Source organism: Podarcis liolepis (assembly GCF_965112155.1).
Source record: "Podarcis liolepis genome assembly, chromosome: 9".
NCBI lineage: Eukaryota > Metazoa > Chordata > Lepidosauria > Squamata > Lacertidae > Podarcis > Podarcis liolepis.
The window spans coordinates 72622331-72642052 of NC_139564.1; the positions used below are offsets into that span (position 1 = coordinate 72622331).

General features: G+C 46.1%; 1 protein-coding gene across 2 annotated transcripts in view; it reads right to left on the reverse strand.

The window, feature by feature from the left end:
• Positions 1–18492, reverse strand: part of LOC310686603 (uncharacterized protein) — a 34045-nt gene extending 15553 nt beyond the window's left edge. Inside the window, exons 1-11 of one of the 2 annotated variants that reach the window (XM_083460442.1) lie at positions 18159–18492; positions 16702–17044; positions 16439–16590; positions 14572–14836; positions 13580–13677; positions 11133–11235; positions 9072–9179; positions 8561–8644; positions 6478–6666; positions 4664–4899; positions 1213–1435 (exon numbers count right to left, since the gene is read on the reverse strand). In XM_083460442.1, coding sequence (XP_083316568.1) covers positions 1213–1435; positions 4664–4899; positions 6478–6666; positions 8561–8644; positions 9072–9179; positions 11133–11235; positions 13580–13677; positions 14572–14836; positions 16439–16590; positions 16702–16917 — 1674 coding nt within the window. In that variant the 5' untranslated portion in view covers positions 16918–17044; positions 18159–18492. Of the gene's footprint in view, positions 1–1212; positions 1436–4663; positions 4900–6477; positions 6667–8560; positions 8645–9071; positions 9180–11132; positions 11236–13579; positions 13678–14571; positions 14837–16438; positions 16591–16701; positions 17045–18153 lie in introns of both variants that reach the window. The other variant, XM_083460441.1, reaches the window with a different exon arrangement.
• Positions 18493–19722: the final 1230 nt, after the last annotated feature.

A 19722-nucleotide genomic window follows, 5' to 3' on the forward strand; every position in this document is an offset into this window, starting at 1 on the left:
GGGCAACCTTCCGGGGACCACATGCCAGTGGTGGGCGGGGCCTGAAGCAAAAGTGGGTGGAGCAACAGATGCAAATTATTCCTTTGCCCAGCTGGCACACTCAAGCACAAGGCAGGGGCAGAGCTCCAGGACATATTTCCAGCTAGACAAAAACACTTCAGGACAGGGCGGTCCAATACGCGGCCTGAGGGCAGCATGCAGGCCTCGAGGCCTTTTGGGATGGCCCTTGGCAACATTTGACACCTCCCCCAGCCCCAATGCTACCTTCCCAAAGCCTGGTAAGGAGGCGCTGGGCTTTGGGAAAGAGGTGCGATGTCTCTGGCAGAGAAAGAGCCTGCAGGGTTCTGTGTCAAAGCCTTCTTGAGGCCCACTTGGTATGAAAAGCTGGACCTGCCGGCTCCAAGAGGCTGTGAAGTAGGGCCTGTCAGGAAAAAGCAGCAATGCAAAAGCCAGCTGCAGATCTCTGGAATGCAAAACAGGATGTTGATGTGTGGAACTGTACTGTTGGGGAAAAGGGGCAGTCTATGCTCTGTACTGAGCACCGGATGTTAGCTCAGAGTGTCATCTGACCTGTACTGGAAGTACAGGGGTGGAGCTGTGAGTCTACTGCCGGAGTCTGGAGGGTACAGACACGTTTCTCTGTACTGCTGAATGACAGGAATAAAAGACATGTAAATAGGACTCCTGTCTGTCTCTTTTCCCCTCCCTGGGGGAATGCAGGGAGGGAGAGGAGGAGGGTGTGTTCTTCTCACGTTTGAGGAGGACCGCCGATTTATGGCCTTGCCTGTCCCTGCCGGGAGACGCAGACAAGAAGGTCAACAAGGATCTCAGCCGATTGCCTGGAGTGTGAGGCCAGTTACCTCTGACTGCGGCCGAGATTCCTGACAGGGCCAGGGAGAGGCCTGGCTTGCAGAGAGTCCTGGTGGCTCGATAGCAAGCCCCCCAGAAGTCTCCCTGCACAGAGCCAGATTTAGGAGAGCGCTACCCGTTCTGTTGCACTGGGTGCCAAGCCTTGGGGGCGCTGCAGAGGGCGCCGCAACTGATTTTGCATGGAGCACAAGAGTTGGGGGGGTGCCAAATTTAGGAGTTGCACAGGGCACTGCTGACCCCCAAGGTCCGCCACTGCCCTGGAGTTCCCCACCCGTGCAGTAGCAAAAGGGAAGAAAAAGGCAAGAGACTTAGCGGGGTGTCGTCTCCCTAGCAGCCCCACACCTTGGCAGAGAGGCCTGGGGCACCCATGTTCTGCAGTTCCTCCTCCCTGGTCTTCGCGGCTGCCGTCCTCTGCCCCTGCCAACCTCTCCCGTCCTGGGGCATGTGCTCCTGGCTGTCCAGCCGGCTGCCCACCTCCTCCTGCTCGGCGTGCAGAGCTGCTTCTAGCTCCAGGGTACGAGCCTGCAGCATGTCCTTCTCTCTCTGTACGAGCCTCCAGGATTCCCTGCAAGAACCAGAGGGGACAAAGGCAGGCACTCGCTCGCTTTCTGACCTCGTGGTGACAGGGGTTACTTCAAGCCCCATGTGGGGCTTCCTTTGCTCTTGGTCCAGAAGTTGCAGTCAGTGCAAGATGCTGAAGGGTTACGGCTGAGAGAGGGGAGGTCTGGTCAGCATATTGCCCCTGTGCTCAGAGATCTGCACTGCCTGCCAATTTACTACCAGACCAAGTTCAAGGTGTTACGATTAGTATATAAATCCTGAACGACTTGAGATCTCATTTCCTCATATCCCCAATTATAGCCCCCCTGTATCTGACTACTTCAGTTGCTGGAACTGGCGTTTTTACACCTGCCACGTAATACCCATTCTACAATTGTAAGAACGCTATCTCTGGAACTCCCTGCCTGTTGATATCAGGCAGGAACCTTCACTGTACTCTTTCCAGCACCTGCTAAAAATATTGTTGCTTAGGCAGATGTTTAGAAAGTTGATGAAAGTTTCAATCTGTTTTTAGTCAATTGCTGAGTTTATCTTTTGACTGATTTTAAGAGCTGTTTTTAACAGGTAATTTTATCATTTTAGTCTCTTTGTAAACAGCTTTGAGGTTTTATTTTCACAATTTTGCTGTGTATAACACTTTAATAAATAAACAACTAATAACCAAATAGAAGCTACAAACCTCCACTTGGCTGTTAAGCTCACTTCATGACCTTGAATCATTCTCTCAGTCTAAGCTACATTGAACTCAATTTCTGCCCCAGAAGACACAAGATTTGCCCACCTTGGAAGAATGGTGGACGCAAGTAATAGACTACATGGAGTTGGCAGAAATGACTGGCAGAATCCGAGACCTGGGAGAAGAATTAGTGGAAGAGGACTGGAAGAAGTTTAAGGACTACCTGCAGAAACATTGTAAAGTTTATGAATGTTAAAATGATGTTGGATTTGGAAATAATATGGCATTAGTGATATAGTTAAAAAAAAAAGTATGCAAAAAGGCTACAGAAAAGGGTGAAAAACTAAAGTTATATTATGTCGAAAGTCAATAACATCTTAAAGGTGTTTATGTATAAGGAGGAAATATTGGAGACATAATAGATTGAATCTAATAATTAGAAATGAGATCTGAAAGAGGGTAAGGATTTGCTGTATCTGATTGGGTAAAGAGGAACACAAAAAAGGGAGGTGTGAGGAAGTCAAGAAAGGAAGCTAATTAAATATGATTTTAAAAGTTGGGAGTTTTTATGTTTTATACTTTGTTGGGTGGAATCTTTTTTTTGTATTTTATTGTTCTGATTTGTCTTATATGTATCTTTGATTATGTTCTGTTTCTTTTCACTTTTGTGGTAGTTATGTGTGTTTTCTTGTAAAACTTAATAAATATTTTTTTTTAAAAAAATGAACTCAATTTCTGCCCCATCCCCGCCTCTGGGCAGCAGAGAACAAGACTTTGCCCTCTTGTGACAGAGGAATGTACAAAAAAAAAAAACAACACTCCCCGAAAAGCAGAATATCAGGCTGCAGGATCTCTGCCACCTTCTAATATTTACTACTGTAGCAGGTCAACAAATTGCTGTATACCAGAGCTTTCCAAACTGTGTGTCACGATATGTCATTGTGTTGACTGCAGTGTGCAAGTGTGTCGCATGACTGCTCCCCAAACTCCTCCCAGAGCTGGAAAGGGGGTAGTTTAACCTTCAGTTTGCTAATAAAACTGAATTACTGCGTCACGAAATGATGCATGTCTAAAAAGTGTGCCCCCAACAGGAAAAGTTTGGAAAGCTCTGCTATATATACTGATAGGGGAACTACAGCTAAGAGAATATACTTCCACATGATGGACTACATGGAATTGGCGGAAATGACTGGCAGAATCCGAGACCAGGGAGAAGAGTCGGTGGAAGAAGATTGGAAGAAATTTAAAGATTATTTACAGAAATATTGCAAAATTAATGAATGTTAGAATGATGTCAGAATGAAGTTAAGTGGTTTAAGCAGCAATGTTATAAAGGTGTATGTAAAAATGGATTATTAACAGGTGAGAAACCAAAGTTATAATAGATTAAGTTAAAGGATTAAGATAAAAACAAAGAGGGAAAGAAATTGCTGAATTAACTAACTGAATTGGAATACAAAAAAGGGAGGTGTGAGGAGGTCAGGGAAACAAGGAAATGAATGTAAGGTATGGAAAGACTGATGTATTTTTTTAAGTGTTTTTTATCTTTTTTTGTATTTTGTATTTTTTCTTTTATTTTTTCTTTTGTCTTTCTTTTCTTCTTCTTTTTAATTCATGTAATTCTTTTCTTTGAAACCTTAATAAATATCTTTTTTAAAAAAAAGAGAGAATATACTTCCACAGACTGTATTAAGGATGCGTCAAGGACATTTGTGCAGGGAAAACTCAGCCTTGAGCCAAACTGATGGAAAGTAGACACTACCCACCCTGGAAGAATGGCAAATGCAACTAATAGACTATATGGAAATGGCGGAAGTGACTGGCAGAATTCGAGATCAGGGAGAAGAGCTCGTGGAGGAAGATTGGAGGAAATTTAAAATTTATTTACAGAAACATTGTAAAATTTTTGAATGCTGATGACGTTGAAATGAACTGATGGGGTTCTAGCACCAAGGTAAAATGTAAGATGGGATTGATAAATAGACAAGTTAAACTGGATATGAATTTGCTGAACTAAATTTTAAGAAAAGGGATACAAAAAAGGGAGGCGTGAGGAAGTCAGGAAAATAAGTTAACTAAAGTGAAATTTAAAAAGAGGGAGTTTTGTTTTCTTTTTTATGTGTTTCCCCCCCTCTCTTTTCCTGTCTTTTTTGTGTTTAATGTTTGTATTTTTGTATTTTGTAACTTTGTATTTTTCTGTTTTTGTATTCTTTTGAATTTCTTTATTGATAAAACCTAATAAAATATTATAAAAAAAGGAAAGTAGACACCAAATTCTTCTTGCTAATTCAGGCATCCAGCTCTGATAATACAGACACACTTTTCCTCTGGAACGTGACTTAATTCCTGTGCACATGCAAAGCTAAGGGGAGGGAATGCCTCTCTGGAAGTCTGTGTGGCTAACAGTCCTTTGGACTCTACTCCTGGAGGGTTTCCAACAGCTGCTGTTGCTTTGACCAAATAAAAGCCATATTAAACATTGTGACTGGAGTGGTTAACTGGAGAAAAGCAGCAGCTCAGGAAAAAGGCTAACTCCCAGTGTTTCCTGCCAAGTACCTGAGATTCGCACAGGTTTCCTGGAGAGCCTTCACCTCTTCCTCCAGCTTCCTCCTGTCCTCTTGACTCAGAGAGGCTCCTTCCGCCTCTTTCAGCCTCTGGCTCTGCTCATTCTCCAGCGCCTGGATGCGGCTCTCAAGGATCTTCTTCTCTGCTTCGGAGCAATGGAGCTTCTCCAGAGAGGCTTCCAGCCTCTGGCGGCTCTCGGCTGCTTCGGAAGAGAGCGTTTTGCACGCCTGCAAGGGAGATTGCAAGGCCTTTGCTCTGTTCACTTAGCCCGGAGACCCTTCCAGGTGAATGCACACGGCCACTTGTTAAACTCAAGACCTTCAGGGTAGAACTGCTGATCTAGTGAACAGTTGGGCACAGGGCCAGATCGCTACCTAACCACAACTGTCCACCTATGAAAATATTGTTAGAATATAAAATGGTAATATAATATAATATATAGCCTAGCTTTTTCCCAGACAGGGACTTAAGATGCCAGATAAAATAGAAATAGCTAAAAACAGAAAAACACAATCATTAAAAAACAATTAAACACTAATTAGAATTAAAATTGTGTGTGAGTGTTTGTGTGTGTGTGTGATACCTATTAAAACATACAGATCATTACAATAAAAACAGCACAGCACCTGCCCTTTCCTTAAAAACAGTCATTCCCCAAAGACCTTTTTGGAACAAGGAAGTCTTCACTTGCTGGCAGCAAGGAGGGAGCCAGTCTGGCTTCCCTTGGCAGGGAGTTCCAAAGTTGCTTGAGAGCAGCCGCTGAGAAGGCCCTCTGCTGCGTCTCCACTGAGTGTACCTATACAGAGCTGATTCATATGTATATTTTTTGATATTGTTTTTGAAGTTGTGTGATATTGTACATTAATATTACTGCTGTGTTTTAACTCTTATAACCTGTCCTGGGACTTTAGGACGAAGGGCGGGTGATAAATTGCAGTTAATAATAGTAATCTTTCAGGGATGGAGAACATTTTTCCGTGTGAGGCCCACATTCCTTTCCAGGGGAGGGGCTGCATGCCAGTAGTGCGTGGCCAGAGACAGAAGTGGGTGAAGTAATTTAATATAATGTACGGTCCCAGCGCCTGCCAACCTAGCAGTTTGAAAGCACCCCCGGGTGCAAGTAGATAAATAGGGACCGCTTACTAGCGGGAAGATAAACGGTGTTTCCGTGTGCAGCTCTGGCTCGCCAGAGTAGCTTCGTCACGCTGGCCACGTGACCCGGAAGTGTCTGCGGACAGCGCTGGCTCCCAGCCTATAGAGTGAGATGAGCGCACAACCCTAGAGTCTGTCAAGACTGGCCCGTACGGGCAGGGGTACCTTTACCTTTACCTTTATTACATTTCCAGGATGCAGGTGGCGCTGTGGGTTAAACCACAGAGCCTAGGACTTGCTGATCAGAAAGTCGGCGGTTCGAATCCCTGCAACGGGGTGAGCTCCCGTTGCTCGGTCCCTGCTCCTGCCAACCTAGCAGTTCGAAAGCACGTCAAAGTGCAAGTAGATAAATAGGTACCACTCCGGTGGGAAGGTAAACAGCGTTTCCGTGCGCTGCTCTGGTTTGCCAGAAGTGGCTTAGTCATACTGGCCACATGACCCGGAAGCTGTACGCCGGCTTCCTCGGCCAATAAAGCGAGATGAGCACCACAACCCCAGAGTCGGTCACGACTGGACCTAATGGTCAGGGGTCCCTTCACCTTTACCTTTATTACATTTCTATCCCACCTTTTTCTCCAAGGAACTGAGAGTGATGTAGGTGTTTCATGGATCCCACCCACAGCTGGAGAATGGGCCAGAATGGGGGAACTCACCTGTCTGGTGGACTCCAGCTCTTCCTCCATGAGAACCTTCTCCTTGTCCTGGTGGTTGACTTGGGTCTTGGCACAGACAAGCTCCGAATGGAGGGCTGAAACTTGGTCGTTGGAGCCTTCCTGCTGTTTCCGTGCACGCTCCAGCTCCAAGGTGAGATGTTGGACCTCCTGGTGGAGAGCCACCTTCTCCTGCAAGACAGTTGCTATGGTTGTTATGGTCGTTTACGGCTCACTCTTCTTCATCAAAATGAAAGCAAAGCGGCTGGCAGGATCGAAACGCTAACGCTCAACACACGACTGCAGTACTCAAAGCAGCACAGGAAACTATGCTGCCCCATCAGATGGCAGCAAACCAAGGGCACTAGGAACATGAGAACGTGCGTTTGTGTCCAGGTCAAGGGACACCATGGTGCTGCTCTGCTCTGCCTCGGTCAGAACCCACCTGGAGGCTTATGTCTAGTTTTGGGCACCTCAGTTTGAGGAGGATATCAACAAGCTGGAATATGTGCAGAGGTGGGCGACCAAGAGGATCAAGGGTCTGGAAACCAAGACTTAGAAGGAGCAGTTGAGGGGGCTGGGCATGTTTAGCCTGGCAAAGAGGAGACTGAGAGGAGATAGGAGAGCCCTCTTCAAAATGAAATTGAAATTGAAATACTTTATTGTCACTTGTACAACTTGTATACAGTGAGATTACACGAGCACCCTTCACTCAGCTCTCTCTTAGTCTTAATTCCCCTCGTTTACTGACGCACACCCACCAAACCCGAAAGTCCGTTGCCCTGTTGTTATCTTTTCATTCAGCAGCCTAACAGCCCACGGATAGAAGCTGTTCTTTACCCTGTTGGTGTGACTAATTGTGCTTCTATATCTTCTGCCTGAGGGCAGGAGATCAAGAAAGTGCTGGCCAGGGTGTGAATCACCCCCTAGAATTTTCCTCACTCTCCTGAGGCAACGTTCTTCTGCTATTTCATTCAGCGGATTCATGGGACAGTCCATAATATCTCCAGGGCTGTGCCATGGAAGAGGAAGCAAGTTTGTTTTCTCCTGCTCTGGAGGGTAGGACTCAAACCAATGGATTCAAGTTACAAGACAGGAGAGTCTGACTAAACATCAGTGGAATGGACTCTCTTGGCAGGTTGTGGACTTTCCTTCATTGGAGGTTTTCAAGCAGAGGTTGGATGGCCATGTCCTGAATGCTTTATTTGAGATTCCTGCATTTCAGGGGGTTGGACTAGATGACCCTCCAAACTCTATGACTGTAATAAGGAGGAGGTGCCAAAGCCCCCGGATTAGGGTGGTTCATAAAAAACTTTTTTCCTCCATGAAAATAGCTGTTTACTTGGCCATTTTCCTATGCCAAAGGCTGAAATTTCAGTTCAGTGAAGTAGGGTCAAGATATCAACTGATATGCATGAAATTTCAGATATAGCTATATAATCCCTAGTGTAGTAAGATAAGACCTTTGGAGCAGGCATTTTTTAAAAAAGAAATAATTTATTCATAAAATAATTTATGAATACCCCGGATTCCAAAATGCAAATACAGACTCCCGATCAAGCAGATTGCTCACTTGGCCTCTGTCTCCTCACTATCCTTTCCCTCTGGGGCCAGGCCAGTCTGCCCTGCCCCCTTCTCCCTGGACACCTACCTGCTGCCCTCTCCCCAGACCCAGAGCTGTAGCTAGGTGATCTTGCGACCCTGGCAGAACCATCCAGATTGCACCCCCTCGCCACGGACAAATTAGCTCTTCTTTCTGCCTCTCCTCCAACCCCCTCCCTTCCACCCATTCAATTCACCCTCTATTTAAAACCATTTCTTATGAGGCAATAATAAATTATTTATATTTATAGACATATTTTTAGCCAATTTTGTGCCCCCCCCATCGCCTGCGCCCCTGGCAGGGGCCCACCTCAACTCTCCCTCGCTACAGCCCTGCCCAGACCCTGCTGCTTTTACAATTAAGTGTTTTAAATTTGTTGTTAGCTGCTCTGAAACCGGTTTTAAACCAGGAAGGGCAGGGTATAAATAAAAAATTATTATTATTATTATTATTATTATTATTATTATTATTATTATTAATTACCTGAAGGAGTTTCTCCCAGACAGAAAGGGCAGATTCCAACTTCAGGCTAAGCTCCCTCACTTTCTCCTCCAGCCGATCCTTCTCCTGTCAGGCAAACCAGCACATTTCCCCCTCAAAATGTCATTCAAACATATTTCGTCAGAGTGAAGAGTGCATACTTGGGGGAACCCCAATGTTTGCAGAATTAGGGAAAAGTACTTTTGCAGGGGACTAAGGAGGCAACATGCCCTTCCCCAAGCATAGGTCACATTCACACCATATATTTAAAGCACATTTAACACGTGTATAAAGCATGTGGCTTTATATCCTGGGAACTGTGGTTCCTGGCCCCTGAGAACTATAGTTCCCCACCTCACAGAACTGCAAATTCCCAGCCCCCTTAATAGAATATAGGAGCCAGGAGTGTTTGGGGGAAGTTGTGTGCTTGAAATGTACGGTGTGGGTCCCTCTGCAACTCTATATCTTAGCTACTCCCCAGCCCTAGAGGGGACTTGCAGTCTCCTTGGCAAACCTCTTTTGCAGTTTCCAGCTTCTGCCCCACCTCCTCCTGTTTTTCTTCTAGGGCCTTGATGTGGCTTTCGTGAGCCAACAGGCTGCTCTGAAGGCTGACCAGTTCTTCCTGGGAATCAAGAGTGCATTTGAATGACTTCTGTGGTTTTTAAATACATTTGAAACATCATGATGATGATGATGATGAGTTGTACCCCGACCATCTGACTGGGTTGCCCAGTCAGGGCTTCCAGCTGAATATACAGAAACACAACAACCGCAACAACACAATAGAACATCACACATTAACCCCTAACACCTTAATCCATCATCAATAAGGACATTATATTTGTAGCAATGGGGCTTCTGACCTTGATGAGCAGGGCTGCATGGATTTTGTGCTAAGGAAAATGAAAATTATGCTGCCAAGCAACCCAAATTCTGCATGGGAGTAGGGATTGTTGGGATACTGCTGGGGAGACGGGGGCATCGGGCAGGCCCCCAGATGGCTCCAGCCAGCAGCCGGGCGATCACCGGTTTCCCTTGGAACAGCATCAAACAGCGACACGAGCCTCAGATACATTTAGAGACTTGGCACACTTTATCAGCAGAGTGAATAAATCTTCTCGCAACAGAAGTGGCGGACAGAGCCAAGTGTAAGTATATTTACAGCATTTATTCAGTTCAGGAACAAAGGAAAAAGCATGTCTGCTTCCCTTTGTGTCCAGCAAACAGCAGAGCAAAAGCAATATACAAAACGGAAGTTCCCAGCAGACTGCTGGAATGTAGACAGGCATGTGACACACAACAGTCATGCCTGTTCCCTTTTAAGGTACAACGGAACTATATCCTAACAGGGATGAATTCTGTGATCTGAATTCAGTAAGCAATCTTTCTTATTTTCATCATTCACTCTGGTTTTGGTTGTTGTGTGGAGGGGGTAAGAAGTTATGCAGGCACCAAAGAGAGAATATTATGAAAATGGTATACAGGTGGTACATGACCCCAGTCAAGCTTGCAAAAATCTATCACTTGCCCGATAATAAATGTTGGAAATGTAAAGAAACTGAAGGTACATTGTTTCACCTTTGGTGGACGTGCCCAAGGATTAAGGCTTTCTGGGAGATGATATATAATGAAATGAAAAAGGTATTTAAATATACCTTCTTGAAGAAACCAGAGGCCTTTCTCCTGGGCATAGTTGGCCAATCGGTGCCAAAGAAGGACAGAACTTTTTTTATGTATGCCACAACAGCAGCAAGAATACTTATTGAAAAGTACTGGAAGACACAAGAGCTACCCACTCTGGAAGAATGGCAGGTGAAGGTGATGGACTATATGGAACTGGCGGAAATGACTGGCAGAATCCGAGACCAGGGAGAAGAGTCGGTGGAAGAAGATTGGAAGAAATTTAAAGTCTATCTACAGAAATATTGTAAAATTGATGAATGCTAGGATGATGTTGGATAGAAATTAAGCGGTTTTCAGCTGTAATATTATAAGGGAATATGAAAAATGGATTATTTAGGTAAAAACTTAATGTCATAATATTTTAAAATTAAAGACTAGGATAAACAAAGAGGGTAGGGATTTGCTGAACCAACAAACTGAATTGGAATACAAAAAAGGGAGGCGTGAGGAGGTCCGGGAAATAAGCTAATGAAAAATAAGTAATGGAAACATGGAGTTGATTTTAACCATTTTTTTTATTTTGTATTTTTTCCCTTTTTTTCTTTTTTCTTTTGTAATACTTTGAAAATCTTAATAAATATCTTATTAAAAAAAGAAGAAGTTATGCAGGCACCAAAGCCGCCCCCTTCCAACAACTGGGAATCGGCCTTCTTAGATTTCAAGAGGCATCACTCAGATGCTTTCAAATATATCTGTGCTTTCATTAAGACTAGAAACTTTGTTTTTTAACTGAAAGCTGTGATTCCTAGGACACTAAATTCTGTGCCCATACACCACCTTTTGTGAATTCTTGCAATTTTAAACATGATAACCTATCTATGTCCGATCCTATGCTAGGTCCAGACATACCCACACAGCCCGGCTGAGGTCAATTTTAGGAAGCCATGCTTACCACAGTGGCGTTCTGATTGGAGCCCGGGGATGAGAGCGATCCATGGTTCCTTATGCCTAGAGAAGATCTGGCCTTTACCAGCTCTGTCTCCAAACTGAAGAGCCTAAAAAGCAGACACATCCATACATGCTAAGAATAGTTCATTCCTGTTTCCTAGGTTTGCAGTACCCAGAACATACCATTTACATGCTCTGCAGAAATCATTCCCTCCAACATTTCTCCAATGAAAATAGGGACAGGCACGAAGTACTGGGCAGGCGCTGGGCACAGAGGTTTCACGAAGCTGCGCTGCCTGCCTGCCCATCCATTCAGGGGGAGCCCAGAGACCCCTGATGGCAAGCAGGGCAGGGAATCCTGCGCAGAAGTGCCTGACTCAGGCTCCTCAAAACCATGCGACTACGTCCCCCCACTCCACCCCGGCCCTCGCCACGCTACGCAGCGGCATAGCGTGAGTTGTCAGCACCCAGGGCAACGCAAGTAATTTGCGCCCCCTAACCCGGGGCAAGGCAAGTAATTTGCGCCCCCCCAACCCCTAACCTGCGAGTTGCCGCTGGCGCTGCCGCGCAAACAACGCTGCTTGCCCAGAGGAGGATGGAGGCAGAAGCAGCCGCCGCCTGTGGCTGGGCCGAGGGGATGGCGGCGGCGGCAGGGTGCAGAGGCTGCCCGTGCCCGGCCAGGCGTCGGTGGCGGCGTCGGCACTGCTGCAGCGGCTGCTCCTCCTGCGAGCAGTGAGCGAAGCGCAGCCACAGCGACGGCGGGGGGCGCGCGCGCTAGGGCGCAAGGCTGGCGGTGGCGGCGGGGAGCCCGGCGGAGGAAGGAACTTGTCCCTTCCCTCTGGACTCGCGCCCCCCCCAGATGTTGCGCCCGGTGCGGTCGGCACCCCCGGCACCCCCCACGCTACGCCACTGACGCTACGCCCAGCTTCTGCTGGCAGGCACAGACTGTTATATTCCAACAGGGCCTTTGGGAACTGACTGTTTTTAAGGAAAGGGCTGGTGCTGTGATGTTTTTATTGTAATTATCTGCACAGTGGTACCTCGGGTTAAGAACTTTATTCGTTCTGGAGGTCCGTTCTTAACCTGAAACTGTTCTTAACCTGAGATACCACTTTAGCTAATGGGGCATCCCGCTGCTGCCAAGCCGCCGCGACCACGTGATTTCTGTTCTCATCCTGAAGCAAAGTTCTTAACCTGAGGTACTATTTCTGGGTTAGCGGAGTCTGTAACCTAAAGCGTCTGTAACCTGAAGTCTGTAACCCGAGGTACCACTGTATGTTTTAATAGATCTTAGATATGTTAATACAGTGGTACCTCAGGTTACATATGCTTCAGGTTACATACGCTTCAGGTTACAGACTCCGCTAACCCAGAAATATTACCTCGGGTTAAGAACTTTGCTTCAGGATGAGAACAGAAATCGTGCTCCGGTGGCACAGCGGCAGCAGGAGGCCCCATTAGCTAAAGTGGTGCTTCAGGTTAAGAACAGTTTCTGGTTAAGAACAGACCTCCATAACAAATTACCGTATTTTTTGCTCTATAAGACTCACTTTTTCCCTCCTAAAAAGTAAGGGGAAATGTGTGTGCGTCTTATGGAGCGAATGCAGTCTGCACAGCTATCCCAGAAGCCAGAACAGCAAGAGGGATTGCTGCTTTCACTGCACAGCGATCCCTCTTGCTGTTCTGGCTTCTGAGATTCAGAATATGTTTTTTCTTGTTTTCCTCCTCCAAAAACTAGGTGCGTCTTGTGGTCTGGTGCGTCTTATAGAGCGAAAAATACGGTAAGTTCTTAACCCGAGGTACCACTGTATTTAATTGTTTTTTAACAATTCCTTTTTTCCTACGCTTTTAGCTCTTTCTGTTTTCTCTATAAGTTGCCTCGAGTCCCTGTCAGAAAAAAGACAGGATGTGAATGAATGCAATAATAATAGTAAGTAGGGAGGCAGGGGCTTACTGAGGACCAAGCTTAGAGGGGCAGCAAGGGCCCCACTTGCTGTAATGGACCAGCGTCAACTGGCCATGCGAGCCTTCTTTCCTGGAAGGGAATCAGCCATTAACAATAAACATTAGGAAGAACTTTCTGGTGCCAAGAGCTGTTCAAGTGTAGAATGGAGCCCTCGGAAAGCTCTCCTTCGTTGGAGGCTTTTAAACAGAGGATAGATGGCCATCTGTCAGAGGTTATTTAGCTGAGATTCCTGCATTGCAGAGGGTTGGACTTAGATGACCCTCAGGGTTCCTTCCAACTCTCCAATTCTGTGATTCTATAATAATTCAGACTAATCTATGATTTTATATTCCCTCGTTTTTGTTTTTTTCCAACTCAAATGTATTTATATCCTGCTTTTCTTCCATGGAACTCATGTGTGGGACTCCCCTCCACGCTGCTTAGCTTCATCAAGTTTGTTGTGCACCAGTTTTCTTGAGGTCACGCCCCGGGAGGACCCTACTCACTTATCATCCAGGTCTCCTTTGTGCTTCCTGTCTTCTGAGCAAATCATTTCCAACCACTGCTTCTCCTTTTCTATGTGAGCGAAAGAGCTCTCCATCTGCTGTGGAAAAGGCAAGGGATCAGAGGAGATTTCAGAGGCAAACTGTGCATGAAACGAAGGAGGTCCCAGACTGTGTTCCCAGGTGAGAGGCACTTAGCCAGGGCCTTGCAGAGCCATCACTACGGTTCCTGGGAGCAAATTCCATAGTTTAACTACGTGCTGCATGGAGAAGTGTTTTCTTCTACCTGTTCTGAATATCCCAACATTCAAAGGACCATAGAAACATTGAATTGCAGAGTTGGAAGGGACCCCAAGGGTCATCTAGTCCAACCCTCTGCAATGCAGGAATCTCAACTAAGGCATCCATTACAGATGGCCTCCAAAAATGTCTCCCTAGCCTCTTTCTCCAAACCTCACATGATCTTACACATTAGGCTTTCCCCCGAAACTGAAAAGCCCAAATTTTCCCCAGAGAGGAGTTACTCTATGTTATGTACTGAGCTGAATAGGATCCAAACTGAAGCAGTCTGATTGGTCCTAGAACAATAGGATCCAAATTGCAGCAGTCTGATTGGTCCTAGAACAATAGGATTCAGAATGCAGCAGTCTGATTGGTCCTAGAACAATGCAGCAGTATGATTGTTTGGCAGGAACCACCCAATCATGCTCCAGATATAAGTAAGTGAATCCACAACCTGATTGGCTTACAGTAGAATTCCAGAATTAGCCAATCATGTGCAGCCCATTGTGTAAATAATGTATATAAAGCAGATACTTTGAGGGGACATTCATTCATTCCTCCTCACTACTATGAGCTGAATAAAGAGCATGAAATCACTTTGCGACTCTGAGTATATTTCACTCTACCTGCCTGTTTGCGTTGGTTGCCCTTTTCTGAATCTCTCTCGTTTCTGAGGCACAGCATCCAAAACTGTGCACAACACCCCACATTACCTTCTGCTTCAGGGAGAGCAGCTCAAAGTGCATCATGTTGAGTTCCAGCTCAAGGTTCCTCACAGACCAGGTTTCTCCCGCCTCAATGTTCCTTGGCAGCTCTTCTGGTAAAGATGATCGCAGGTCCAACTCTGAGCAGCTCTGTCTCCTTCTAGCTAGTGGCTGTGTGGGACTATCCTCCCTTGTATTCCAGTTTGGGAGGCGATAGATATAATGCCTTCTTCCGGCGGTTGAGCTGTTGTGTTCTGCACCATCTGGTATATCTCTGAGAAGAACAAGGAAGAACATAAGGAGATCTCTGCTGGATCAGGCCCAAAGGCCTATCTAGTCCAACAAGTGGCCTGCCAGAGTCATTCCTTCATTTTAGGGCGTTGGACTTGACATCTTTCCGCAGGGCCTGCAAGACAGAGCTGTTCCGACTGGCCTTTGGTTTGGACTCGGTCTGACCCTTATGTTTCCCTCCCCTTATGGTATTGATTTATCGGCTACTTTAAAATGAGGCTGTATTTTAACCTGTATTTTAAATTGTTTTTTTTTTCTTTTCTTCTGCCCCCCCGTTCCTCCCCCATTACCGTATTTTTCGCCCCATAGGGTGCACCGGTCCATAGGACGCACCTAGTTTGGGAGGGGGGAAATAAAGAAAAAAAAATTATTCTCCCCCCCCCCCAGGCGCAGGGCTGGGGCGGGGGAAGCCCGAGCTTCCCCCGACCCCAGCCCCTAGAACAGGCAGATCTCCGCAAGCCTTGGGAGACCGGCGCGACTTCCCGCCGGGCTCCCACGCCTTGCGGATATCTGCCTGAAGCCCAAACCAGGTCGGGGAACAGGGGGAGGGCGGCGTTCCACCTCCCCGCTGTCCTCTGAGCTTGTGGGACTGGCGGCGGGGAGAAGCACCAGGCTTCTAGATGCAGGTCGGGGAACCAAAGCCCGGGGCGTGCTGTGCAGCGCGCCCCAGGCTTCTAGATGCAGGCTGCTATCCACAAGCCTAGGGAGCCTAGGGAGCTTCCTGAAGCCTGGAGAGCGAGAGGGGTCGGTGCGAACTGACCCCTCTCGCTCTCCAGGCTTCAGCGAAAGCCTGCATTCACCCCATAGGATGCACACACATTTCCCCTTCATTTTTGGAGGGGGAAAAGTGCGTCCTATAGAGCGAAAAAATACGGTATGTTTTTACTTTGATTTTATTGGTGTTAGCTGCCCTGAGCCCAGCTCTGGCTGGGAAGGGCGGGGTATAAATAATTTTTATTATGATTTATTATTATTATGACTCTTTGGGTCTCCTCCAATTTTATGATTGGTTGGCAGGAACCACCCAATCCTGCTCCAGATATAAGTGAATCCACAACCTGATTGGCTTACAGTAGAATTCCAGAATTAGCCAATCATGTGCAGCCCATTGTGTAAATAATGTATATAAAGCAGATAATTTGAGGGGACTTTCATTCATTCCTCCTCACCACTATGAGCTGAATAAAGAGCATGAAATCACTTTGCGACTCTGAGTATATTTCAGTGTCTAATCCTCTTTTAAAGCCACTTCAATTGCTGGCCATCACGACATCTTGTACCTCATGCTTCCTTTCCTAAGAAGGATTTTGAAAGCAGAACTTTGACCTTGTGTTGTGTACTAAACTTGGATCCTAGAACAATAGGCAAGTAGGATGGTAGAATGCAACAACTGATTTGGTCTGCAGGAAAAGACCAATCAGGCTCCAGGAGGGAAGCAGAATCAGCCAATCAGACGTTGTGTAAATAATGTATATAAAAGCCTGAGGTTTGGGGGGCAATTCAATCACTGTTTTACAAGCTGCAATAAAGAGCATGAAATCACTGCAGGACTCCGAGTATATTTCACCTTGCCTGACACACGTACATTCTGCTGCCTTTCGTGCGGAGCACTTGTGGCGGACTCATAGACTTGGCTCTCTGGGGATGCTTGGGATGAAGGGGTTCCCTGCTGTATTCTTCCACTCGGCCTCTTGAGCTGCTGAGCTCCAGCGGTCCTGATGCCCCATTGACAACTCTCTGATCAAGAGGAAAAAGAAAGAAAGAGGCAGGTGGGTTGCTGACTGAGATCCAGGAACACCTCGGATAAGCCTGACAGTCTAAGCCCCAGCAGAAAAGGTGCTCTCTTACCTTTGATGGAAAGAGAACTTTTGGAGAAATGTTGATCTTCTTCAGCTCTGCTGCAGAAAATGGTTGAGAGGGCTGATGGCTTCTTCTAGAACTTTCTGCAACTTTGCTGGGCAATCCCAAGGACTCGATTTCTGCGAAGCCATGTGGGAAATGTTTATTGCTAGGACAGGGCTGGGAGGGCAAGCCTGCAAATCCTCTCCAATTCTGGAGCAACATGTGAAGAGTTGAATGGTCACAGCCCAGTCTTTTTGTCTGTCTCCAGTTGTGTAGATTTAGACACAGATCCAGAATTGGGATCTATGGATCCAAGTTAAAGACAGAAGATCCAGGAAGATCATGGGATCTAAAAGACGCATTACCAAACATAGCAAAAAAAAAAAAAAAAAAGATCATAATGAGAGATCTCACGAACCTGTGTCTTTCCCAGCCTATAGAGATTCTTCCACAATCCTGGAATTTGGGAAATCCTTATGACTAAGCTGTTCAACACTGAGAGACGCTGAGCATCAGGGTGTTTGCAGAATCCACATTGCTGGAACCACCCCTGAATTTTGATTATCTCCTTTACCTGATACACTTACCTATGCGGAACTGAAAATGTCAGATTTGGTACTCTTTCAAAGGCATATTTCTAGAATTTGCATGAAAAAAGCTGTTTAAAGACAATTTAAAATGTTTGTGTTTGTTTTTTCTTTGGAATTGCACAATGGTTAAAATTGTGGGTTTCAAAGGCATTGCAAAACACTTTAAAGAATAATGAGTGAGTGCTGTCTTTCTGAAACCTCCCAGAGGACTGTGCAGGGGCTTATCTATTACTGACATCCTGAAATCAATTCCTGCTGGGATTCAAACAGCATGCGATCCAACGGATGTCGCAAATAGCAGAATAATGATGTGCAAGAATCAGCTTGTGAAGGTGAGGGCACTTGCAGATTACCTGCCTACTGAGCAGTCATTCTGATTTGTTTGAGGGGCAGTTAAATACGATCCCTTCATATCCCTCCCCTCCTCCCTCAGAATTCTAGGAACTGTAGTTTGTGAAGGCTGCTGGGCACTGTAGCTCTGGGAAGGCTAAACTACAATTCCTGGAGGGGTGCTTTACACTGACATTGCATCAAAGGAAGTGCTATCCCACACTTCCCAGTGTATTTTCCTGTCACTTTCCTGACTGCAAAAGGTCAGGGAATCAGATCTCCCAAGGAACCAGAACTGTGCCACTTGAATCTATTGGTATGTGACTGAACCCCACTCGAAATAGTGGCAGTTCAACTGCCTTTGCAAAGACAGGGTCATCCTTGTGCCAAACCCTTCTGGGACCCATCTAGAGATTCTCACGGGTAAGCTGATCCAGAGGTCAGCTGCTCTGAGTAAGTGAGCCCAAGTTGCATTCTAAAGGGAGAAATCGCTTGCAGCAATGAAGCGTCCAGAACTCTGGGACTTTTCTAGACTTACCGTACCTCCTCACAAAGCATGCTGGTGTGACTCTGAATTCCCAGTGCTGAGAGAGAGGCCTGCAAATACGTTCTTTTCTCTTCTATGCACCAGCTTGCTGTGGGGAAATACATATCCCATGCCAAGACAAAAAGCAGGGCAGCTGCTGCTATGGAAACTGTGGTGGCAACGAGGCAGTGCCTGCTTCTGGCCTGCTAATACATTGGCCATTGTGAAACGTGGGTCACCTCTCAGAAAGGGAGGAGCCGCCATAGGAGGGAGGAGAAAGGAAGAACACAGAAAAGGGTGTTTGTGTGTGTGAATAGAAATGACACACCCTTGAACATTCTGTAGGTGAAAACAAAGATACCGTATTTTTTGCTCTATAAAACTCACTTTTTCCCTCCTAAAAAGTAAGGGGAAATTTGTGTGTGTCTTATGGAGCGAATGCAGGCTGCACAGCTATCCCAGAAGCCAGAACAGCAAGAGGGATTGCTGCTTTTACTGCACAGCGATCCCTCTTGCTGTTCTGGCTTCTGAGATTCAGAATTTCCCCCCCTTGTTTTCCTTCTCCAAAAACTAGGTGCGTCTGTGGTCTGGTGCGTCTTATAGAGCGAAAAATACGGTAATTGGTTGTGCTTCAGATCCAGATCATAGCTGTCAACGTTTCCCTTTTTATAAAGTAAATTCTCTTATTCCAAATAGGATTCCTCGCAAGAAAAGGGAAAAGTTGACAGCTATGATCCAGATGCTCTTCGAGGAAACTGAATTTTAAAAAAAATCCATTTCAATTGGAGTTTAGGCCTGGTTTTGGCACAGAAACTGCTTGGGTCGCCCTGTATGATGACCTCTATCGCGAGAGAGACTAGGGAAACTTGTCCCTGTTAATTCTTCTTGACCTCTGAAATATACTCAGAGTCGCAAAGTGATTTCATGCTCTTTATTCAGCTCATAGTGGTGAGGAGGAATGAATGAAAGTCCCCTCACAGTATCTGCTTTATATACATTATTTACACAATGGGCTGCACATGATTGGCTAATTCCGGAATTCTACTGTAAGCCAATCAGGTTGTGGATTCACTTCTATCTGGAGCAGGATTGGGTGGTTCCTGCCAACCAATCATACTGCTGCATTGTTCTAGGACCAATCAGACTGCTGCATTCTGAATCCTATTGTTCTAGGACCAATCAGACTGCTGCAGTTTGGATCCTATTCAACTCAGTACATAACAACCTCTCAGTAGCTTTCGATACCATTGACCATGGTATCCTTCTGGAGCAGCTGCCTGAGTTGGAGGTGGGTGGAACTGCTTTGTGGTGGTTCTGGTCCTACTTGGATGGTCGCTCCCAGAAGGCGATGCTTGGGGAATGCTTTTCAGCCCCATGGAGCATTCGTTGTGGAGTTCCTCAGGGCTCAATTTTATTCCCTGCTACATAACATCTCCCCTTCATGGATCACTGCCTTGTCGTGGCGAAGGGGCTTGAATAACTCAGAGAAGCTATGAGCTATGCCATGCAGGGCCACCCAAAATGGACAGGTCATAGTGGAGAGTTTTGACCAAACGTGATCCACCTGGAGCAGGAACCGGC